The 26,295-nt window shown below is 36.5% G+C and overlaps 1 protein-coding gene across 1 annotated transcript in view; it reads left to right on the top strand.

The window, feature by feature from the left end:
• LOC120522928 (kelch-like protein 9) overlaps positions 1 to 25,444 on the top strand; it is a 56,615-nt gene extending 31,171 nt beyond the window's left edge. Inside the window, exons 4-8 of the mRNA XM_039743718.1 lie at positions 4,228 to 4,360; positions 6,148 to 6,344; positions 14,336 to 15,131; positions 17,032 to 17,145; positions 24,577 to 25,444. Coding sequence (XP_039599652.1) covers positions 4,228 to 4,360; positions 6,148 to 6,344; positions 14,336 to 15,131; positions 17,032 to 17,145; positions 24,577 to 25,067 — 1,731 coding nt within the window. The 3' untranslated portion in view covers positions 25,068 to 25,444. The remainder of the gene's footprint in view (positions 1 to 4,227; positions 4,361 to 6,147; positions 6,345 to 14,335; positions 15,132 to 17,031; positions 17,146 to 24,576) is intronic.
• The last annotated feature ends 851 nt before the right edge of the window (positions 25,445 to 26,295 follow it).

Here is a 26,295-nt window from a genome sequence, read left to right as displayed (position 1 = left end):
GTATTTGAAATAGTTTGGCCATTCTATTGACCATCTGCGCTGGTATCCCGAAGGTTGCCGGTTCGAATCCCTGTCACTGCCAAAAGAGATCCTACTCTGCTGGGCCCTTGAGCAAGACCCTTAACCTTCAAATGCTCCAGGGGTGCTGTACAATGACTGACCCTGCGCTCTGACCCCAAGGGGTATGTGAAAAACCAAGTAATTTCCTTCAGGATTAATAAAGTATAATAAAATTAGAAATATATATATATATTGTTACAGGTTAATTACAATCAGATGCCTTAAACTAATAAACAATATGCAGTTAATTTCAGTGTATTTGATAAAGCCGCGTCAGGGATGTGGATCTAAAAAAGAAAGGGTAACCACACAGGAACCGTAGCACTGCTTTGATGCTGGGTGTTGCCAGTTTGAAAAAACAAGCGGAGAACTTGCGTACACCAGGGTTTGAGCTAGTGTGAAAATGTGCGTGGCTTTACGCCAAGTTTAGGTTTTATACATCGTGAAACGGGCTTACGCAACATTTTTATCCATACGCACCGTTTATGCATGAGGACCTAGGACTTTATAACTTGTATATTTGCAGCCAAGAAATAAAATTGAAAGTTAGGTAGTACCATATTTTACATCTTTGTAGGGTCGTCTTTTGGATGCGTGGACGTCTCGAATCCCAAATGAATGAAGTTATAATTAAGTCTTATTTCTTAATGTGAACTATTTGTTAATGTATATGGGGATCCTCTGAAATAGAAAAAGATGCTTAGGAAGGATGCTCATCTTGACAATATTGATTCTCCCTGCTAATGTGAGAAGGAGGGTAGAACATCTGCTCACATCTTGTTTAATGTTTTCCATGCTGATAAGAAAATTTTGTTGAAAAAGTTATATTTACAGTACTTGTGATGTTTACCCCTAGGTATTTAAATCGATTTGCTAAAATAAATGGGATAATGTTCAGTCTAATATCATGTGCTAGAGAGTTCACTGGAAAAAGCAAACTTTTATTCAAATTAAGTTTTAGTCCAGGTATCTCCTGAAATTCTGCTAGTGCTTTAAGGACAGCTGATAAGGACGTTTATGGGTCTGATATACAGTAATCTCTCGCTATATCGCGCTTCGACTTTCGCGGCTTCACTCTATCGCGGATTTTAAATGTAAGCACATCTAAATATATATCACGGATTTTTCGCTGTTTCGCCACTTTCTGCGGACAATGGGTCTTTTAATTTAGGTTACATGCTTCCTCAGTTTGATTGCCCAGTTGATTTCATACAAGGGACGCTATTGGCGGATGGCTTAGAAGCTACCCAATCAGAGCATGTATTACATATTAACTAAAACTCCTCAATGCTAAAAGATATGCTTCCCGCGTGGCGCCTGTTTTGTTTGTTTCTCTCTGTCTCTCTCACTCTCTCTGCCTGACGGAGGGGGTGTGAGCAGAGGGGGCTGTTTACACAGTGGCTGTTTGCCTAGAAGATAGGACGCTCCTCTACAAAATTCCGCTTTATCGCGGTGCTTCTGTATACTTAAAAGAATGCAAACATATCTTATCTTCAAAGGAGCACCGTGAAGAGCAGATTATGTCAGAGAGAGCGCTCGCTAAGAAAAGCAAACAATCAAAAAATCAATACGTGCTTTTAATTGTGAGAAAGAACTGCCATCTCTGTCTTGTAATGAAGCACAGTTTAAACGTTTGACTAAAGGGTGTTATTTCATGTCTAGAGGGCTCTAATAATGTTAACAGTGTGGGAGAGTTTATAAGGGCTTAAAATATATAAAAATAACCATACAAACATATGGTTTCTACTTCGCGGAAATTCATTTATCGCGGCAGAGTCTGGAACGGATTAACCGCGATAAACGAGGGTTGACTGTACACAGTACCATATCATCTGCATATCATGATATTTTCTGTTCAAGTCTTTCTCTGATAAGCCCCTTTATCTCTGATGCATTTCTAAAGTGAATAGCCAATGGCTCAATGGCAATTGCAAAAAGCAGTGGTGACAAGGGTTATCCTTGTCGAGTACAATGTTCTAGTTTGAAGTGGTTTGAAATAATGTTGTTAATGCAAACAGAAGCTTCTGGAGTGGTATAAAGTAGTTTTATCCATGCACATATGTTTGGGCTAAACCCACATTTGTGCAATGTGGTGAATAGTTAATCCCATTCAACAATGTCAAATGCTTTTCCTGTGTCCAAAGTTAATAAGATCTTTTGTGTGTTAGATTTTATGGGTGAGTATAAAGAAATGTGCTCTTGAGTATGGATTTAAAAATCTCCATAGGTCTGATAAGTTATGATCCATTACAAACTGTGTGATTAATTTTGCAGTATTAGATGTTATCATCACTGTAGTTCAAGACCTATCCAGGTCTGGATTTAAAACACGATTTTATGAGTGTTCATATTGGGAATAGCTACATATATATTTTAGATGAACTCTATATCATCCACATTAGGTGCATAGATATTTAATCAAAATTTACTTTAGATTTAAATTAATTGCCCATCACCATAACATATCTCCCTTCAGGAGCATATACTATGTGTGACATTATAAATTAGATTGTTTTAAGTATTAAGGTTCACGCACTTCTAGTTTTCTATGTATAGCTGGAGTGAAAGATTAGGCCAATCCAAAGTCTTTGCAACTGAAGCTGGTCCTGACTGATTAAGTGAGTTTCCGGTAAAAATACTATCTTGGCATTTAGACCTGTTAGGTTAGAAAATACTATTTTTCTCTTTAGATCATGATTGAGACCTTTGACATTCCAACTTACAAGGTTCACTGCTTGGTCAGAGGAGACACTGCTTGTGAACTTTTGAGAACATGTTTTAATCTTAAGTAAAGGTAGTGTGTTGCTTCATAAAATAGCTTTAACCTTGGTATCATATTATTGCCAAGTATTATGGCTAAGGTTATAGTTTGTTGGGTAAATTAAGATAAATAAAAAATAACTTACTCTGTTTCTATCCCAATTACCCTCCCTCAAATTGCCTCCTTAAGTGTGGCTAGACCATACTTCACAATTTCTTTTTAAAATAACGAGTAACCTAATACAATGCATACCTTACTGAAGTAAAATACCTGCATTATTATTATTCCAGCAGCACTGGCTGTAAGGCAAGAAGCACAGTTACTGGGTCCTTTGCAGGGCCCAATCGCACTGCCAAGCAAAAAAGAGTGTGCTGCATGCTATCCGGTAACAGAAACCTATAAATAATACATAAATTTAACTAAACATAGTTAAAAAATACAAAACAATTATTTCAGGAATCATGCTTATTTTTGGATTCATAGTGGCCAATGATTGTGTTTAGCTTTTATTGCATAGTTTAATGATGTCACAGTGTTTCAGCAAAGAACTCCAGATGATTATTTGCACATGTAAACACTGATTCTTAAGAAGCCAGGTTTCTGCTTTAACTAAGTTATTCAACTTAACATGTCTATGTGTGTGCATGTAAACACACTCATTGTTTATATATTCATTACCATGCAAGGTAAGCACCATCGCTTTACTGGTCCAGAGCTTAGTGGCATACAGTATACTAAGTCTGACCTCAGTCACTGCAAATCACTTATCTTGCTCCTTGAAACTGATGCGAGTAAATGACATGATGCCTTTGTCCCCAAGAGTACAAAATACATATTAACACTTTATGCTACAGTGTTTAAACATGTACTCTGTATTTCCATTACATTAAAAACAACTTCATGGTTGTATTAACTAAAGATTATAATGGTTCTACATTTCACTGCCACTGTAGTGTATCAGCAAGATACCACAATGATCCCCTATTTATTATGTTCAGATGCAGCCAACAATTACAGCTTGAGATTTTAAATCTCCATCGGGTACTTCTTTGAAGAATATAATTTTGAAGAAATCTGATCTCCAATTAGATACACTCTTTCAACACCCAATAGCAACTAACATAATTACATGAGTAGTAATCTGCTGTCTACGAAAATAACTTCAACATGTTTTATGTACTAGTACATATAATTACATTTTATTATCACTGTGTTTTTGAATATGACTCACTGTAACAAAGATATTTAAAAAAACAAAACTGTGATAACAAACTCTTAGAAGAAGTAGCTAGAAAATCTAAAATGCTTCAGCTTTCAAGCCAGCTAACCAAGTCTTTGACTGAACCTGAGTTATATGCCATGTGTACATTTTCTTACTTGTTTCTCTCTTTCTTGCCTCTCTTAAGGGATTAAACCATTTACGGTCTGATGAAACTCTGTGCGATGTGACACTCATCCCAGGGGATGGCCTGGAGACATTTCCAGTCCATAGAGTTGTCATGGCCTCTTCCAGCGACTACTTCAAGGCGATGTTCACAGGTAATTTTATTTATCTAATCGTTTACCCTTTTACTTAAATAAGGTCATTTTATTAAAGGTTTCAATGGGTTTTATCAATGTCAGCTCCCTATTATGTCACAGTACCTGGAAAGGTATCAAATTTGTTCAAGATTTTACTATATCATTTGGAAATATGTTTAATAATAATAATAATAATTCATCCATTTTCAGATTCACTAATCCAGTTCAGAGTTGTGGGGTGCCAGTGCCTATTGTATACTCACACACACTTTCATGCATGCTAGGCTAATTTAGATTTGGCAGTCATCCTACCCTGCATATCTTTACAACTTTGGGATGTGGGATGAAACTAAAGTACCCAAAGAAAGGCAAAGCTGACAAAAAGACACACAACAACTGGCTTAACCAAAGCCACCATATATTATTTCAGATTTACAACATTTATACTATAATTATCTACACATAAGCTATAATTTCACATAACAAATAAAACCTTAATTTGCAATGATTCTAGCTTAAACAGAGATGGATGTTGCTGTTCTTGCTCCTTTAATTAGACAATAAAATAAATTAATAAATAAATCAGCAATATGTTTTTTATCAATTTTATGGACTGGCTGACAATATATTTTCTATATAATAGACACTTGTTTACACATAGTTTAAACATTTTCATTTCTTAAAAGCCAGAGCTTATCCCAGTACAATTCAAGAACTTGCTCTGGGCTAAACTGTATAATCATGTGCACACCCACCGTCAGACACTATAGAACTATTTAGAGCCCCCTAGTAACTTGAACAGAATGCCTTTGTGATATGGAATGAAATCCATCTACTCAAAAAAAAAAACAAAAAAAAAAAAACATACAGGCGTGGGTAGAACATGCAAACACCACCTAAATGGGGACGTACAAGGATTCAAATCTCTTTTCTTGGGGCTATGAAACAACAACATCAAGAGACCAGGAGTGAGAGAGTGAGAGTGCGCACATGTGTGTATGAGTGAAAGAGAGAGAGAGGGAGAGAGACTTTTTTTCAATTGAATAATTTGACATTGGATTGGACTTGACTCCTCTCTGTTGTGCAAGTTGACTCAATGCTTGTTCATCACCACACAACACAAAAGCAGTCCTCTATACCTCCAGCTAAAGTCACTAATTCTCATCTGTCCAGAATTCTAGTAGTCACAGGACTGGATTGTTGTAAGATACTGTTCTAAATAATGTTGACACATAAGGGTATACCAAAAGGTCTGTAGCCATCTTTTAGTTGCAAGTATTAGTGAAATTGATCAATAAAAACTCATGCATCCCATGTTTGATAGCAAAAGCATCACAAATTGGCCTCATATTATGAACAGTACACACTGCATCTATTTATTAAATAGCACAATTCAAATCTATCTCTCTATCTATTATTACTGCTGCTTCTACTACTAATTAATTATTGTGTCATGATTCAAGGCTGCACCCATATCACTCCAAACACCACAGATTGTTTTGCTTAAGGACTTTAATGAAGCACATACCACAGCCTTAATTAAACATAAATTAGTTAACATCCCTTAAAAGGAGCTTTCTTTTTTCATGAATTAATATATATCATTTTGTTCTGAACATTCATACTTGTCAAAAGTTAGATTCTGGCATTTTTTAAGTTTACATAGTCTTAATACACTTCTGAGTGAAACAATCATGTTATCATTCCACTTAACTCAAATATACATAAAATCTTTATTGGATTCTATAATGCAATAGCCAATTTGCAACATAAAATGAACAGTCAATGTGTTTGTTCCTAAAAAGGTGGCATGAAAGAACAAGATCTGAGGACCATCAAGCTGCACGGGCTCAGCTGTGTTGGGCTGAAGAACATCATTGACTTTATCTACACAGCAAAGGTGTCTCTGAATATTGACAACTTGCAAGATACATTGGAAGCAGCTAGCTTTCTGCAAATCATGCCTGTACTAAACTTCTGCAAGGAACTGCTCATCAGTGAGGTAATCAGCTGCACAATATTCCCATTCTGACTTTTTTTTTGTTTGTTTCAGATTCTACCTTTTAAGAGTGTGACAGTTACTAAACATGCTGTTTCAAAGCTACATGGATTTAGGTTTGATTCCTAGCATAATCACCTTCTGTGTTAAAGTTGTATATTCTCCCAGTGTCTGTCTGGGAGAATTTACAATTTGACATTAGACTTTAAGGGTTCCCCAAGTGACTGGATGTTTTAAAGGCCAAATCCTAGACATACCTCATTTTCAAAAGGTTCACTCTGTTGGCAGATAACAACAATTTCTTTCAGATAAAAAGCGTCCAAAAAACAAGTCCATTAACCTGAAAATTGCACCAGGGGCACTGAACAATGGCTGACCCTTTGCTCCAACCTATAATGGTCATGTGAAAAGACAATTTTCCATCTGGGATTAATAAAGTCTACCAAATATAAAAACAAAACAAAACAAATGCAACCACTTCAAATGGAACCACAGACACCAAAAAGAGGGAAAAAATTTAAAAAGACATACAAATGCAATTACTATGATTAAATATGAGTGAAAGAGATGTTTCCTGCCTCTTCTTGAAAGGCTCACTAAACACAATAGTAGAAAAGGTAGGTGTAGATGATAGAAGGATGGATTCTTTTTTTAGAATTCAGATATTGGAAAAAATGTTAAAGGCTATTTCCATGCTAATAAAGGAAAGAAACTTAAATATACAATGTTTTGGCTGTATAGCCTTTATCAGGTATGCAGCTTAAAAAGTAAAGAGCATACTCATATGAGGGGAAGCAACTTCATCTTAAAACATTAGAACAAGCTAGATGAGAACAGGCCATTCAGCCCAACAAAGCTCCTATCCACTTATTTCTTCCAAAAACATTAAGTTGAGTTTTGAAAGTCCCTAAAGTCTTCCTGTCTACCACACTACTTGGGAGCTTATTCCAAGTGTCTATCGTTCTTTGTGTAAAGAAAAACTTCCCAAGGTTTGTGTGAAATTTACCCTTAACATGTTTCCAATTATGTCCCTGTGTTCTTGATTAACTCATTTTAAAATAACAGTCTTGATCCACTGTTCTAATTCCCTTCATAATTTTAAACACTTCACTCATGTCACCTCTTAATCTTCTTTTGCTTAAACTGTAAAGGCTCAGCTGTTTTAATCTTTCCTCATAATTCAACCCCTGTAGACCTGGAATCAGCCTAGTCGCTCTTCTCATGGACCTTTTCTAGCACTGCTATGTCCTTTTTGTAGCCTGGAGAACAAAACTGTACACAGTACTCCAGATGAGGCCTCACTAGTGCATTATAAAGGTTGAGCAGAACCTCCTGTGACTTGTACTCCACACATCACAGTGCTATATAACCTAACATTCTGTTAGCCTTCTTAATGGCTTCTGAACACTGTTGGGACGTCGAGAGCTTAGAGTCCACTATGACTCCTAAATCCTTCTCATAAGGTGCACTCTCGATTTTCCGACCACCCATTGTGTATAGTAATCCCTACTCAATCGCGGGGGTTGCGTTCCAGACCCCCCCTCCCGCGATAGATGAAAATCCGCGAAGTAGAAACCATATGTTTGTATGGTTATTTTTATATATTTTAAGCCCTTATAAACTCTCCCACCCTGTTAACATTATTAGATCCCTCTAGACATGAAATAACAACCTTTAGTCAAAAGTTTAAACTGTGCTCCATGACAAGACAGAGATGACAGTTCTTTCTCACAATTAAAAGAATGCAAACATATCTTATCTTCAAAGGAGCGCCATCAGGAACAGAGAATGTCAGAGAGAGCGCTGGCTAAGAAAAGCAAACAATCAAAAAATCAATACGTGCTTTTAAGTATACAGAAGCACCGTGATAAAGCGGCATTTTGTAGAGGAGTGTCCGTGTCCTCTGTGCAAACAGCCCCTCTGCTCACACCAAGTCAAGCAGAGAGAGTGAGAAAGATAGAGAGAAGCAAACAATCTCAAGCACCGCGCGGGAAGCATATGTTATATCATTGAAGAGTTTTATTTAATATGTAATACATGCTCTGATTGGGTAGCTTCTAAGCCATCCGCCAATAGCGTCCCTTGTATTAAATTAACTGGGCAAACAAACTGAGGAAGCGTGTACCATAAATTAAAAGACCCATTGTCCGCAGAAAGCGGCGAACCAGCGAAAAATCCGTGATATATATTTAGATGTGCTTATATTTAAAATCCGCGCTAGAGTGAAGCCGCGAAAGTCGAAGCACGATATAGCGAGGGATTACTGTATTCAAACCTAACATTTTTACTTCCTATATGTATAACACTTTACATTTACTGACATTAAATTTCATCTGCCACAAGTCTGTCAAAGCCTGTATGCTATCCAAGTCCTTCTGTAATGATATAACGGATTCCAAATTATCTGCTAATCCACCTATCTTGGTATCATCTGCAAACTTAACCAGCTTGTTACTTATATTCCTATCTAAATCGTTACTGACCCCTGTGAAACACCACTCTTAACATTAGCCAATTCTGAAGAGGTTCATCGCATCATCACCCTCTGCTTCCTGTGTCTGAGACAATTCTGCACCCATCTAAAAACATCACCCTGAACTCCCACTTCTTACATTTTGATGCCCAACCTCTCATGTGGCACCTTATCTGATGTTTTCTCAAAGTCAAGATAAATATCATGTGCTCCACTTTGATCGTATCCTTTTGTTGCCTCCTCATAGAATTCCAGAATGTTAGTAAAACATGACCTCCCTCTTCTGAACCCATGCTGACTGTTCAAAATAACTCCTGTCCTTGCCATGTGCTGTTCAATCTTATCCTTAATAATCCTATTAATTCCATTAATTTTCCTGTGATGCATGTTAAGCTTACTGGCCTATAGTTGCTTGGATCTGCGCTGTCACCCTTGTTATATAATGGGATGACATTTGCCATTTTCCAGTCCTTTGGAATCTCTCCAGTGCACAGTGACTTCCTAAAAATATGTGTCAAAGGTTTATATATGTACTCACTAGCCTCCTTAAGAACACGAGGATAAATATTATCTGGGCCTGGTGATTTGTTTGATTTCATCTTATTTAATCTGAGCAGCACTTCTCCCTCTACAATTTCAAAATCCCTCAGTACCTCCTTAGTAGTCGTGTTTACCTCTGAGAGGTTATCCACTTGCTCACTTGTAAACACCTCAGAAAAATGTAAGTTTAGGGCATCCGCTATTTCACTGTCTGTATCTTTTAATTCCCCTTTACTATTTCTGATGCACTTGGCCTCCTAATTGACTGTTCTTTTACTAATAAAATACTGAAAGAGTCTCTTAGGGTCTTCTTTGCCTTATCTGCTACATTCCTCTCCAACTGTTTTTTAGTCTCCCTGGTATCCTTCTTAATGGCTGCCCTCATGTTCTCATATGCTCTACGATTTACTTTGCAGTCATTAGTCTTATATGCCATATAAGGAAGTTTTTTCCTTTGCAACTTCTTTTTTAAATCTTTATTAATCCACTGTGGATTTTATTAAAATTTCCTATTAATTCCAAATTTAGGTATGTATCTGTCCTGCATTACATGTAAAACATTTCTAAACCTGTTCCACTGCTCCTCGACTGTCTACACACTTAAAAGCTTATCCCAGTGTATCCTACTTAGACATTGTTGCATCTGGTCAAAATTAGCCCTACCAAAGTTCAAGATGCACAATGCCTGAACAAACTTATCAGGAAAGCCTGCTCCATCACAGGGCTAACCCTGGACACATTGAAGAAGTGTGCTATGAAGGGCTTCTGAGTGTTTTTTCTACCTGCTGCTATCAGGTAATTCAATGCTGCCTTCCAACATCCTAAACTAAATGCTCCTATTCTTTAAGTTAATCTTGTAATTTATGTATAAAATATAATATATTTATTATGTATTAATTTATGTATTACTACTATTAATTGATTGATAATAGTATTTGTCGTGTGAGATCTTTGTTTTAGTTTCTGTCACTTTATGCATCTAAATTTCCCCACGGGACTAATAAAATTTATCTAATCTAATCTAACAAAGTTAGGGCAAATGAAATGGGAAAAGGTGAAAGTAGGAGAGAAAAAAACTGCCTAAAGAAAAGATGAAGGGAGAGATTAAACATTCAGTCATTAAGAAATGAAGATATGTGCGAATATTAGAATAAGCTTAGCTTCTTCCGCTTTTTTTTTTGAAAAGTGCCTTTGAAGCCCTATGATAGAACACAGATAGAAAGACCAGTGTGACTATTTCAGGGTATCTGAAGTGATCTACAGGTCTAAGATCTTTAATCTTAATGGCTTAAATGTGCTCCCTGAAATGGTCTGCTAGCCATTTACCTTTACCACCTATGTAGATGGCTGGACACTTTATACAAGAAATCCAGTAATTAAGACTTTTTTAGACTGGCAAGAGGCCCCTTGTTTAATAGTGAATTTACCTTAGGAATCATAAACAATGGTAATATAGGTGGCATATTTGCAAGTGACATAGTGGCCTGGTGAGAAATGAGGCATTTCCATAGGTTAGGTGGTCAAGGAAGAAGATCAAAGAAGGGTTAGGAAAAATGGGTTTCTGTGGAAGGATCAGTCTGCAAAATTGGGAAATGTCATTTAATGACCTGTGGGAGACATTGAATGGTAGGGTGGAATGGGAGGGCAAGCAGAATCCTGGTGTGATTGAGGACCCTCTATCGATGAGAAAACTCCCTCATTACAGAAGTCAACCTCATCACTACAGAGACAGCAGAGGAACTATGAAAGAGGTAGAGAGTTTTTAGTAAGCCAGGCATGGAAGGAGCTGTAGAGGAGGTAATTTAAATCCTGAAAATGTGATAGAAAGACTGATTTCTAAAAATGGCAGGAATTTTAGTGGTAACATTGATAGTAAACCTAAAAATAAATGTTATACAAAATCACAGTCATTAATGTCAGAACGGTTTCTTACCAAAAGTCAAGATAAACAAAACTAGAAATCCCAATAGACAAACTAAAAATCAAAAAGCATAAGAGACACATAAGACTTCCTAAATATTTAGTCAAATCACACACTAACTACCAATGCAAATGTTTTGTGTTGATTGAATTCAGATATTTTGACACTAAGAAGTTGACAGACATTTCTCAAAGGATCAGAAAAACAATATGAGCCAAAAGACAAAAGATTCACAACCTTAAAGTCAATTAAACATTGTCACCAATCCAGAAAAGAGCTTTAAATCATTGTAAAAAATATGAAGAGCAAAAGTCATTTAACAGGAACATTAACTAAATAAGCATATACTAACCTTTTGTTATTTATCTGCAAACCTGAATGCATAGGCAGTGTCAGTTACTACCCTCCAAACCCATGATGCCTCAGCCACTCACTAGCGGGTTGTTACCCTATCAACAAAGCAACAACCTCTCCAAAAAAATTGTGGTTCCTGAGGAAACAAAATTGCATCAGGAACCTTTTACATAATGCTTTCTGGAAGCAAACTAATTTTATATTGAGAATCTTTGGGCAAAAAAACCCAAATGCATTTTCTTACAGAGGACATCCCTGTAAAGGCACAAAAATTAAGTAAAAATGCAAATCATAACTTCAGATTCTTGAGCAACTTAGACGTGTTTGATAGAGACCTTTATATTGTTACTGTGGTGCTGTCATATGCTGCAACTTCTGGTTTTCACGTGGTAAACAAAAGAATGAAAATCATTCATAATGCTACCCAAAATGGCAGAGCCCATAAGAAAACAAAATGGCAGGGGGCCAAGACCCTACATTTTTCAAGTCTTTAACAATGACCTTAAATCACAATACCAATTAAAGAAATAATCTCTGTATATGCAAAAAACGTGAAACAAAAAAACAGCAAGTAAATGCACATAATATGGATAGGGAAAACAGTATGACCTTTCCAGTAAGTTTACAAACCACAATCAGCCATGTGTCAAAATTATTGGAGGAACAACCTCTATTGCTGCTAAGCTCATATTTAGCTCACGCACAACTAAAGAGAACACATCAGATGAGTACACTCAATAAATTTAATCTGAATGAGCCTTTATGCCATTGAAGGGAAAATTTTGTGAAAGCGTTATTAGGCGTGGTACACCTTATGGTAGCGAGATATGGCAGATGAAAGTGGAATATAATGGGGAAATAATGGAGATGAGAATGGTCAAATAGAAGTGGGGAATGTCATGGAGAGGGAGAGAGAGAGGTTGAGAGCATGAACTGGAACTGATTACAGCATGTTGAATGTCATGGAGTGGGAAGATAAATGCAGATTTAATAGAAAGACTTGGTGCAGATGTGATAACGTGTTATGCTGAAGAGAAACAGTCTAAGGTGAAAGTAGTCTGCAAAAGGCCGATGATGATTGGGTGAAGAGGTGCACCAATATGGAGGATGAGAAGATTAAGTCAAAAGTAGGACAAAGAAGACCTGGCTGGAGGTGGAGTCGCAGGATATGAAAATAGTGGGTCTCATCTTCAAAGAATGTCCTGGACAGTGGAAAGTGCCAAAAAAAAAGATCTGGGACAACTAGCTGAACTGGGAAATGATCATTAAACTGGAGAAGATGATGATATAATTTATCTGGACAAGCTTCAAATGCAGCTTATATATATATATTTAAAAGTTAAAATTAACTATTGAATGAACAGTCTTTCAAAATCCTGTGTTTTTGTGCTCAAATGAGATCTTCAGGATCCCTACAGATACAGAAATCTTCAGGATTCCTACAGATACTTGATAGGACTAAGAGGGATGGGTTTTTCATGAGCTGAGCCATACAGTAAAGGCAACAGAGAAGTGGGTGATTGCTAGAATGTGTATTTTTTTATGAGCCATATATAGAGATATTTCCACAATGGACCTTAGTTCGAATTATTACTAGATAGTACTGGTGACAATGTTAAGGTCAAACCTATGTGGTTAGCCACTGCTTGCTCAATGGACCTACTACATGCTTTATTAATATACTTCCAAATATGGTGCTCAAAAATAAGTGACAACTGTACTTAACAGCAGCTCATGTGTTAAAGTTGGTGTATTTCAATGAAATTAGTGTTTCGGCTCCAATGGAAAATAGCCATTAAACCAGCAATAATGTAGACATTGATGAAGTACAGTACGTGTGATGCTGACCTAAAAATGTATACTGTACTTCATTTTATAAACTCCGATGTACATAATCGATTTGCTAAACTCCCCTATCTAAATCAAATTCAAACCATTTGTGTGCAAATATAAATTTTAGGGAAACAATTTAAACTGCAGTACTGAAGTAAGTTACCACAAGGTAATTTAATGTGTAGCACAGCAAACAAGTAAGTGTAACAGTAAATAATGCAAAGAAAAACCTCAATACTGGTGACATTAGGTTACAAATTTGATTTTAACTCTTGAAGGGTAGATTTCCATTCTATTTGAACACAAATGATGGAATCAGCAGTTCTTACTATAATGGCACTTCTTCTTCTTCTTCTCCTCAATGCAATGCTGACTTGTACTGCAGGTGCTATGAAGGGGTGCTAGGTGGGCAAAAATATAAACCAACAGATCTAAAAGTGGTTCAGGTTATCAATGTTGGCTATGATCATGTAATAGACCTATATATCAAAAAAGGTAAATCCCCCTTTTAAGAGGTGAGTTGGATGAAAATATTGATCAAAAGATGGAGAATAATAGATTATGGATTCAAGAAAAGAAAACAATATTTGCAGTTTTCAAAAGAAATGTGATATGTACTTGGTTAGGTTATGCTAAAGAGGTTCTGCTAAAGCCAGTAAAAGTCTTTTCGACTAAAGCTTCTGTAAAAGGGCTTCAATAGCCCTGATATCTGACACCATGAATGGGCTGATGATGAGCTGATGTCTTCTATGGTTTGATTTCTGCGCTATAAAATCTGCTACAAGCTAAATAAGCAATAGAGGATATACTGTAGAAAAAAGAGAATAATAGGTACAGAGAAGCCATTAATCCATCGGTTTACTTTTTTTCCAGGTGACTACAGACAACTGTGTGGAAGTTGAGAGGATAGCCAATAATTTCCACCTTACTGAGGTCAACAACTTCATTAATGACTTTGTTCTAGAGAATTTCTCTAGGCTGTTGAAAGATAGCCAATATATAATGCTGTCCGAAGCCAGCTTGGAGCATGCTTTGGCAAGCGACAGCTTGAAAGGCTGCACTGAGATGGAACTCTTCAGAGCTGCTTGTGACTGGATTCACCATGACAAGTCCCGCAAAGTCCATATGTTTCGACTCATGAAGCACATTCGCTTTCCACTCATGTCTCCCAGTGAATTGTATGACATATCTCAAGAAGCAGCCTTCCTTCGTTCTGACACTGACTGTGTCAACCTTCTACTAGAAGCCAGTAATTATCAAATGATGCCATACATGCAACCTAATATGCAAACTGAAAGGACCCAGATCCGCTCAGACGCCACACACTTGGTCACTGTGGGGGGTGTTTTGCGACAGCATCTGGTGGTTAGTAAGGAGTTGCGCCTCTATGATGAAGCCAGTGAAAACTGGAAAGTCCTAAGGCCGATGGATGTTCCAAGGTACCAGCATGGGCTGGCAGTGATTGGCAACTTCCTGTATATTGTAGGCGGACAGAGCAATTATGACACCAAAGGCAAGACAGCAGTGGACACGGTTTACAGATATGATGCTCACTTTAATAAATGGTTGCAGGTAGCCTCTCTAAATGAAAAGAGGACTTTTTTCCATTTGAGTGCCTTAAAAGGAAAGTTGTATGCAGCTGGTGGAAGGAATTCAACAGGGGAGATTGGTGAGTGGTGCATCCATCCATTTTCTATATCATGCATCTTTAAATGTACATTAATAACTAAAAGATAAGTTATGACATTATCTCAACCAGCCATTTATTGAACGCTACAATGATATCTATTTATACATAACTGGGTTGTTTGTTATAATCCCCATAAATAGTTGAGTGAGTAAGTGCTTCCTGCTACTACTTATTGGCTTTTCAATATCTGCTATGAAATTGTTCTCACCATTCTGTCATTTCTTGAATGATGAAAGCATTGTAAGCACTGAGTAATTAGTCTAAGGAACTTAAATACTGGAATAGTGAGGAGATATTTAACTTAAAATGTAACTAAAATAATCATGATTATTATAACCAGAACCAGTTACTCTGAATACTGTTCAGATATGATCAGACCAAGCATTGGCTGAATTACAGGACTGTTCTAAAATCACTGATATTGATTTGTTTAAGTTAGCCATGTACAATATCCATGAGTATAAAGAGACTATTAGCTCCCATATGAACTAGTGTGCCCCCATATGTGTTTCTTTAAAGACTATTCATGTTTTACCCAGTCTAAAGCCATGGTTTAACCAAGAGGTTAGACACAGGATCAGGGAAAGCAACCTTACTTTTCAAGATGGAAATAATCAGATGTACAAAAGGGCTTGCTATGCATTGCTGAAGGTCATTAGAACAGCTAAAAGGATGTATGCAGAAAAACTGCACCATGGTTATTTTGGTAATAATACTCGGAACATGTTGCAGAGTATCTACACCATTACATAATATAAGGGGAGAAGAAATACTAGCATATATACAGAGAACGCTAAGACAGAATTAATATTATTTATGCTCACTTTGATTACCTGAATAAAAACTTTATCCCAGATTGCCATTCAATGGATAGTACCCTCTAGGTGACACACGCACAGCTTCTTAATTTTTTGTAGCCGGTCAGTCCTCATAAGGCAGTGAGACCTTATGAAGTATCACTGAGAGTACTGAAAGCCTGTGCTTTTCAGTAGGCAGGTGAGTATATGGATATCCTTAACACCTCACTGGAACAGACTATTCTTCTACATTTATTTAAGTATTCAGTCATTGTTCAAATCCCCAAAAAGCCAGAGGATACCTTGTCTGAATAATTTTTGTCAGTCACATCAGTCACTTCAAACTGCCTGGAGAAACTTGCATTGAAATTCATTAATTCAATCATTCCTGTGACCATTGATCCCCTGCAGTTTGCCTATTGGCAGATAGGATGGTAGAGAATGTTGTTGCTATTGCACTTCATTTATCCTTAGAACAACTGGGTAACCTTAACTGTTACATATGCACACTCTTTTTGGATTACAGTTCAACATTTAATACTGTTCAGCCCAATAAGCTTATTGCAAAATTGGAAGATCTCGAGCTTCCCACAAACACTTGTAACTGGATTTTAGATTTCCACAGGTTGTGAGGTTAGGCAATGGTGTTTCAGATGAACTAATAATAAGCACAGGAACTCCTCAGGGCTATTGCCTCAGTCCCAAACGTCACTTGCTATATACATATGATTCTTGTCTAACTACAAACATAACTATTTTGTTAAATTTGCAGACAACATAACCATTCTTGAAATAATAATGGGAAGCAATGAATCCCAGTATCAGCAGCTGGTGGCCTATACAATCAGCTATAGAAAACAGAATGAACTTGTTCTAAATGCAGCCAAATCTAAGGAGCTTATTCTGGACTTTAAAAAGCAAACCCACAGCTCCAGTTTATCAAAGGTACTGAGATGGAGCAGGTAGAAGGCTTTAAATTCTTGGACCTGTGTATTTCAAAAGATAATTTAATTGGCAAATGAAAGAAAAAGAATAGTGCCTTGGAAGTGATGTCTAAGAAAAAAATTGTTTTCTCTTAACAGCCAGTGTGGAGTGTTACAATCTTCAGAAAAATGAGTGGACATTTGTTTGTCCAATGAGTGAACCTCACTATGGGCATGCTGGAACAGTCCATGGGGATCTGATGTACATCTCAGGTAGGTAAGAGTGGCCTCAGCTAACATGAAAAAAATAAATAAATAAATAAAATTCATATATAGACATGAATTATATAAAAATAGACAGAATTAAATATTCAGTCATTAAACATTGCAGGTCTTGTGTTTCCTACTGTTCTTAATTTCCAACCATCGTGTATGTGGGAATGGACTGACTGCATATATTTCTGCAAGTTAGCTTGAGCTGTGATTATCTCCCTGGTCTGCAAACCTTTAAGAAACCAACCTTGAATGGAGCATACCTGAGGTCCACTTTTGAAAGTAATTTGGCAAAATGTGTGGGATGTTCAGTGAAGAGGCGCTGACTGGAAGTATATTAATAAAATGTGTAGGAGGTCTAGTGAGCAGGCACTGGCTAACCACACAAGCTTGACCTTAACAGGAGAGCAGCATCTGCAGCATTGTCCCCTTCACATCAAAGTGTTTCCTTTTGAAAACCGCTTCCTTCTCATTTAGCTATGAGACAAGAATCGAAAATCAAGATATCTACTGTGGCCAATGCACAATCCTACATTTAACTCTCCTTGTGCACCCTATCACATCTCAATCTCCTCCATGACTGATCTACCATTCTGTGCATGAAGGTTAAGTTTGCACATTAAAATTAATTCACATGGCTGTTTTGTTTTTTTTCTTTTTTCATTTCTCTACTAGGTTTACAGCTATACCACATTTTATCATATGAAATGAACAAATAAAGATTAACAAAAAAAAAATACTTGCACAGCCAAAATATTATTGTCGACTCATTGGTGGTTCATTGTTATAAACTGTAGAACATAAAGTTAACTGACTAACCAACTTTAGATATTTTTTAAAATTTCTGATTGTGATTGGCTACATGCTGCTTTATAACTGCATAAAATCTAAAATTCAATGTATCTTCTGTAACTATTAGGCAATTTTGACTCAGTGATGTGCATGCAAATAAAGAATAAAATCAGGAATTGAGTGCCCAAGATTACCACACTGTAATAAAATATTATTGTTTTGGCAGACGCCTCACCAAATGTTTATTTGTTTTCAAAACAAAAAAAGTTTTTTCTTCAAAAACAAAAATCAAAACAATTTCAAAACAAAAACTAGTAATATTGGAAAAAAGGCAAAGAAATAAGAATATTTTTTGTAATAAAATATTATTGTTTTGGCAGACGTCTCACCAAATGTTTATTTGTTTTCAAAACAAAAAAAGTTTTTTTTTTCACAAGCAAAAATCAAAACAATTTCAAAATAAAAATTAATAATATTGGAAAAAAGGCAAAGAAATAAGAATATTTTATCCAAGGGTTTGATGTTCTTTGGCCTTCAAAATGAGACATGTACTCCCTGGGGTTGCCATGTTTTGTAACAACTACATGATCACATCACTAAGCAACAACATCACATACATCCACTGTATTGTAGCCGTTATTCTTTAATCTTGTTAATCTTAAATTTATTATGGAAATATATTCATGTCATACTGCTATTTTTTGCATCTAAATGATAATTAATTTTTGTCATTGGTTGTGACATCTATATAAGCACCATAAAATTATTTTGTATCATCTTTCATGCCATATTTATTTTTTAACTGATGCTGCTATTTATTGTCTTTTCAACAGTGGAATAAAAGGGCCACCCTTACATCCTGTCGACATCTGAAATTGCAGATATACTACACTTTGCAAATGTTTTCTTTACTTTTTTTAGCTGTATTTTCTGAGTTTGATTTTTAGTTTCAACTTGATTCTGACAACGGTTAAATTGCTTTTCGCAGTGTCAATCTTCGCTTCGTTTGGACTTTGTCTTGTCTACTGATGCCTTATCCCTTTTCTGGTGCATTTATCTTATGAAGCACAACAGTAGCAACACAAAGTGACAGGGAATGCAAAATGGCACCATCCAATAAACAAAAAGGCAGTGGGAGAACAAAATAATGGTAATGAAAAACTCATTGGTCGAGTTTAAAATATATTTTTGGTCATCTAGGCCCACATTTACAGCAGACACTTCAGATACAGACCGTTGAAGAGCAGTTCAGAGGTTCTTGAATTAAAGTAGGCACTATGAGTGCCGAATCTGGGCAACATTTTTTCCACATTTGCCTCTACAGACATGCACAGTCACAACTTCGGGCATGTGCTTTACTGATGATTCACCAATCAAAACACAGTGCTTGTTAGAGCCCACCCTCTCAGCTTTGATGGGTAAAGATGACATTTTTCACGACATTGCATATTTCATGTTGTGAGTGGTTTTACTGAAATAAATAATGAAGAAATAATTAAAGAAATATACAAATAAATAAGCAACAAAACACATTTCATGAAACATTTAATTATTTATCCTGACATATCATTATGTTAATAATTAAGTACTTGAAAATGGCAAAGGTACTACAGTTGAAGTCAGATTACATACACTTAGAGTTCAAACTCACTTTATAACCCCTCCACAGATTTTATACTAACAAACTATTCATTAGGCATATCACTTAAGACATCTACTTTGTGCGGGGCAACAGTATTTTTTTCCAACAATGTTCACAGAGTATTTTAGCATTTATTGACTATATCACAATTTCAGTGGGTCACAAGTTTACATACACATAACAGTGCCTTTAAACAGCTTGGAATATTCCAGAAAATGATGTCAAGCCATTAGGCAATTAGATAATTAGCAACTGATAGCCAATTAGCCTAACTGAAGTCAACATGTGGATGTATGTTAAGGCCTACCATCAAACTCACTGCCTCTTTGCTTGACATATTGAGAAAATCAAAAAATCAGCCAAGATTTCTGGTTCCTACTGTACAAAAATCTGTTTCATCCTTGGGAATAATTATATGCAAGTAGAAACACCATGGGACCACACAGCTGTTGTACCGTTTAGGAAGGAGACTCAGTCTGTTTCCTACAGAAGAATGTACTTTGGTGCAAAAGTGCAGTTCAATCCTAGAAAAACTGCAAAATTACCTTGTAAAGATGCTGGAGGAAACAGGTAGGCAGATATCTATATCCACAATAAAACGAGTCCTATATCGACATAACCTGAAAGGCTGCTCAGCAAGGAAGAAGCCACTGCTCCACAGCCCCATAAAAAGGCAAAAACTGCAGTTTGAAATGGCACATGGGGACAAAGATCAGATCTTCTGGAGAAATGTTCTTTGGTCTTATGAATCCAAGATCAAACTGTTTGACTATAATGTCCATTGTTATGTTTGAAGGAAAAAGGACAAGTCTACAAGCCAAAGAACATCATCCCACTCATCAAGCATTCAAGCATGGGGATGGGAGCATCATGTTGTGGGGGTGCACCTCCTAAAATAGATGACATCAGGAGAAAGGAAAATTATGTACTGTAGATGTAGAACAGCAACATCTCAAGAGCTCAGCAAGGAAGCTGAATCTCAGTCACAAATGGGTCATCCAAATAGACAATGACCCCAAACATGCCTTCAATGATGTGGCAAAATGGCTTAAAGACAACAAGGTCAAGGTATTGTTGTGGTTATCACAAAGTCCTGACCACAATCTGATTGAAACTTTGTGGGAAGAACTGAAAAAGCGTATCAAAGCAAGAAGGCCTAGGAAACTGTCCCAGTTACACCAGTTCTGTCTGAAGCAATGGGCCAAAATTCCAGCAACTTGTAAGAAGCTTGTGGAAGGCTGCCCAAAATGTTTGGCTGAAGTTAAAATAAATTAAAGGCAATGCCACCAAACATTAACAAAGTGTGTGTGAAATTGTGATATAGTCAATAAAAAGAGAAATCTGAAATCTATGAACATTGTTGAAAAAAATTACTTTTTCCCTGCGCAAAGCAGATGTCTTAAATGATATGCCAAATGTATAGTTTGTTAGTATAAACTGGTTTATAAAGTGAATATTTGAAGAATTCACCCAAAGTGTATGTAAACGTCTGACTTCAACTATACATAAATAAAATATATTGTTATTAATTATCACATTTCACAATAAATGTATTTATTTGATTATTTATTTATGCATTTGTTTTGTATATTAGAGCAAAACTGTATTCTGAGTTTCCCTTTTATTTCCTCTGATCCTATCATGATGATTTTGTGAACAGAATTGCATAGCAACAGATGAAGATAGAAGGGGTAAGACTAGGGGCAACTGTAGTGAAAGGGAAGGGTATCTTATCCACAGGGCAGAGAATTTTATGCACTTTTTGGATTGTGCCATTATACATGCATCACTTCAACAGCTGCTGTTTAATTATCATGGGCAAAGTTATTACAGCCAATTAATGGGGTAATCTTTTTGGCAAAAATTACACAGTTACACCTCTCATTGGCTCTTCTGGAATGTCATCCAATTTGCTGGTGAACTTTTTAAGCGAGCAATTTATAATAACTTTCTGGGTAGAAAGAAACACTTGCCCCACTCTTCCATTTCTTGTGAATGCTTTCCAAAGAACTTTTCGTGTAAACTCATGTCTGTGGATGCCAGAGTTTAATCCCGGCAGTATTGGTCTTTATGCAATGACAGTGCAATTTCAAGTCACCAGTTAACACTCCATTCCTGTCCATGGAATTTGTTTGGAAAACAGAGGTCCCCTGATAGTAAATATAGACTAAATATATGATTTTCAATATATGACTCCATTAAAGAAAGCCCAGTAGGGAGTAGGATGACCAGTTGGCCAAAGTTTCCAGGACCATGACGTGGTTTTTGAATTAATCTTTTACAATTTTAATAAATTACAGTAATTAATGGACAGATATTGTTGGTTTCCATTTATGTTTTATCAGTTTCTACTTTATTCTTTGTATGTTTTTACAAATCTGCACTTATATCTGTACCAGGTTTGTATTTTGTAATTAGTAAAATCTATGCCTGCATTTTAACTGAGAATTTTTCACAGTGCTCTGCGCTTGCACTTAGTGATTTTACTAAACAAAGCTAGTGAGACTCTTAGAATGCAATTTTGGCAGAACACATTCACATCAAGCTACTTCAGGCATTGCAGCAACCCTTCAGGCATGTTATTTACTATGCAAGGTGAAATTCTCCTTCATCTTTATTGACAATATAGTAAATGTGATTTTGTGATTAGAAAAACATCAAAGCCCTCATCTAAACAGCACTAAGCCAATGGTCCAAATTTTAATTTTGCAAGGTTTTAAATCACCTTCAAATAAATGATGAATTAACAACATGATACAAATCCTGTGGTACAGAATGAATGCAGTAATATACAAGGAATGATCTGCCTCTTAAGCAGTAAGTCTGTTTTAAAGATTAAGAGGAGATCAACAAGAACTTTAAGGTATTGTGTGGTTAACTGTGGTGTATTTTTCCTTTTACCTAATTGTGTGATCTTTTGTAGTTTATAGTGGACCTTTACTTACTGAACAAATTATTAAGATCACCTGTACATATGCGTATCCATACAATTATCTACAGTAATCATACAATCAGATGGTAGCAGTGCAATGCATAAAATCCTGCAGATCCTGCCAATGTGAACACTGTTGGTGTGATGGGATCAGCAATGGCTATCACATTCTGCCATCCATCGTTATACTCTTTTGCATCACTGCGATCATGACAAGCAATGACTACTGTGTGGAGCTCCTATTTATGTTTTTTTCAAGCCTCTTTCCATTTCGTAAATTCTCCTGAGGCCTATCAAAGGACATGCTTCCTTTCCTGGCACAATGACTGCTGCCACTCAAGCCTCTAGCCCTGCCCAGCCCTGTAGAACTCTCAGGTTGTTGATTTGTATGTTCCTGTCTGTCTTTCTCACCAAACCAGTAATGTGTATAAAGGTCACTGTGCTATTTGTGTGATATTACTTTAAAAATCTGATCTTCCTGTCTGTCAGACTAAACACAAGTGTCCACAGCTTCTGGCTGAACAATTTGAGTGTTCTTTCTAGAAATATCCTTTCTTAATCTTTACTCTTTTACTTTTCGTGCTGCTCTGTGCTTTTCTTTTGTAAAATAGTCACGATTCCATACACAGCAAAATTAACTTTAAAATGTATTAACTGGTTGCAGGTTATGTGAGTCTGTAAATTGCTTTTTGACAGTGCATAGTATGTAAAACACAATATATAAAATATATTTATATATTAAAATAATGCATATATAAAATAATGATCAACTGAAGAAACAACTGATTTTATAGGTTGCCTGCTAATAATTTTTACTATGAAGAGCACTAGATTGGTCACTAAATAAAATAAAGATGAGTGCAATTATTTTGCATGCTGACCAACTATTTAGTAAAAAAAAAAAAAGTAAAATACAAAGCACACAATGCATAGTTGCATACTTTCTCAGGCTATGTCTACAATAGTATGTTGTTGGTTAGAAACAAAAACATTAGTACAGCATCTGTTTTCATTTTCTGACCACACTACCCCTGTGTTTTTAACTCCAGAAAACCGCGACTTTTGAAACCCCTCTCTATAGCCGTATATTTCTGAAAACGCTGGCTTGGCATTGCAATCTGCACAGGTGAAAATGCAGACTTTAATCACGATCTGATCTGTTTGTGCTTTTTACATACTCTGTCCTTGATTGGAACCAAGGTCTCATTCCTTGACTGGTCACTCGTCACATAACAAAACCAAATTCTAACATTGTGGACCTTGAAGAGTTGCTTTCCAAGAGTGCTTCTTGTGTTGCTCACCTGTATGCATCTAAATTGCATTTTGTAAAGTTTGAATGCTGCAAACAAGCTCAAAAGGCAAATCATTTACCAGTTACAACTGCTTTGAGATAATCCTGTTGCTGGTGGCCTTACCATACCTTCAAGCATTTTTCCACTGATGTGTAGGCGGGCATCTACATTATATGCATTTTTGGCAATTTTAGTGTGAAAGATATTTTCATAAACAATGTAAAAAGCTAGTGTGGATGGAGATCCATTTTGTGTAATAATGCTCTTTTTAAATAAAAAACATAGTAGCATGCACATAGCCTCGGACCCGTTTAATCCAATTCAGGGCCGAAAGAGGTGCAGAGAGTATTGAAGAAGCACTGGGTGCAAAACTGGTAACAGCCAACATTCCAACGAAGTGTACACACAATCATACAACCACATTTCAGCCAGTCAGAGGTGCCAACTAAACATACACATTTGGAGATTTTGGAGAAAAGCCCGAGTAGCTGGACAAAAACCACACACAGACACAAAGACAATGCTACAAACTCCATGAACAAGCAACACTATCCACCAGACCACCACATCCCCCATATCATCTTTCCTTAAATCTGAAGGTTATTTTATCATTTGTCACTTCAAATGAAAAATTATTAGAAATGGCTCCTTTTCTGAAGTATGTTGTCATCATAATTTGACTTTACATTCTTCTCATTGGATTTCACTTGACACATGGGTATTGTACATTCTACTCATACATGTTGTTGGATTTTCTTTACTGTTTTTCCTAGGTGGCATAACACATGACACGTTCCAAAAAGAGCTGACTTCTTATGATCCGGAAACTAACACATGGAGCCGCAAGGCAGATATGTCCACTGTCCGAGGGCTTCACTGCATGTGCACCTTCAATGACCACCTCTATGTTATTGGAGGAAACCATTTCCGAGGAACCAGTGACTATGATGATGTGCTCAGCTGTGAATATTACAGCCCAGAAATAGACCAGTGGACAGATATAGCTCCCATGCTCAGAGGTCAAAGTGACGTGGGGGTGGCTGTATTTAAGAATAAGATCTTTGTGATAGGAGGTTACTCCTGGAACAGCCGGTGCATGGTGGACATAGTGCAATGCTACGACACTAAAACTGATGAATGGCAAGAAGTGTTTGATGTGCCAGAGCCTATTGGCGGTGTCCGAGCCTGCTCTATGACTGTCCACCCACCAGAAGACACAGTAGAATCTCAAACAAATGAGTGTCCGCTGTCCACAAAGAGCTGAAGAGTTACTAAGGCCTTGGAACCTTTAAGGCCAGCAGCGGTCATCCCATAATGTTGATGAGATCTGACCAGTCTGTCTAAAGGTTTGTATTCTATCCCAGCTCTTGATATGAACCCATTCCCATCTTGATTCATTCAGCTTATTTTCAGTTTCATTTGTACATGGTACCATTAATCTTTAATTTTCTATATCAAACTGTTGTTTAAATATAGTATTTAATTTTTTCTTCAAATGTATTACTTTAATAATGTATCTTGTCATCTTTGTATATGGTTCTCCATTTAGTATCTTATGAGATGCTGGATAGAGGTGTCTGAATGCATTTGTGTATACAGAATTAAAAAGGAGACTAAGAAACATACTATACTACTACTAGTGTAAATTACCTATGGTCTGTATCATTGTTCTCTTCTCTATTGAAATGACAAACCACTTATTCATTGATTTAAAGGCTAAATAACATTCTAGGTTCTCATCATCACTGTTGATAGACATAGTATAAAAGACACTGAAATGTCAGTTATGATTATTTATTTAGGTGAAGATTTGATCTAAAGCAACCTACTGCCTAGCCCAGGAAATATCAGTGCGATGTCTGCATGTTCTTCACTTGTGTGTAGGTTTTCCTGCCACATCTCAAAGATATGCAGGTTAGATTAATTGGTGAATCTAAATGGTTTTTCAGTATGTGTGTGTGTTTGATGTACTGGTGTCTCATCCAGGGACAATTCCTACCTTGCAGTTGAAGTTGCAGAGATAAGCAGTGGCTCCCTGTGAGCACAAACTGGGTAAGTGGGATAGAAAATGAATAGATAAATGGATTGATTGACTTCCATGTTGCAGCTGCATTCAAAAGTTTCCACAAATATAGCAGAACATTAAATGACTAACAGAAAAATGGCCAGTTGACATTTATAATTAAACGTGCAATCAAATGATCATCAGTCTGCCTTTAACACCATATATGATCACAAGATACTTTGGGATGAAAACAAGATTATAATATGGCATCAAAAGCATGGAGTTACATTTTAGTTCTAATCTACTTTAAAATTCAGATAGCAATACCTATTTTCAGAATCCTTTAGTTTTACTTTCTTTTGCCAGATTAGCCCTTGCCTTATCTCACTTCTTGGTTTTAAATTCAACAAACTGGAAGGAGCATTTATGCCCCAGACAGGAATCACTTTTACGAGTCTGGGGAGCTTCTCTGAACTTCTGAAGCCAT

The sequence above is a fragment of the Polypterus senegalus genome, chromosome 2 (genome assembly GCF_016835505.1).
Source record: "Polypterus senegalus isolate Bchr_013 chromosome 2, ASM1683550v1, whole genome shotgun sequence".
NCBI lineage: Eukaryota > Metazoa > Chordata > Cladistia > Polypteriformes > Polypteridae > Polypterus > Polypterus senegalus.
This window is presented reverse-complemented; position numbering and strand designations above follow the sequence as displayed.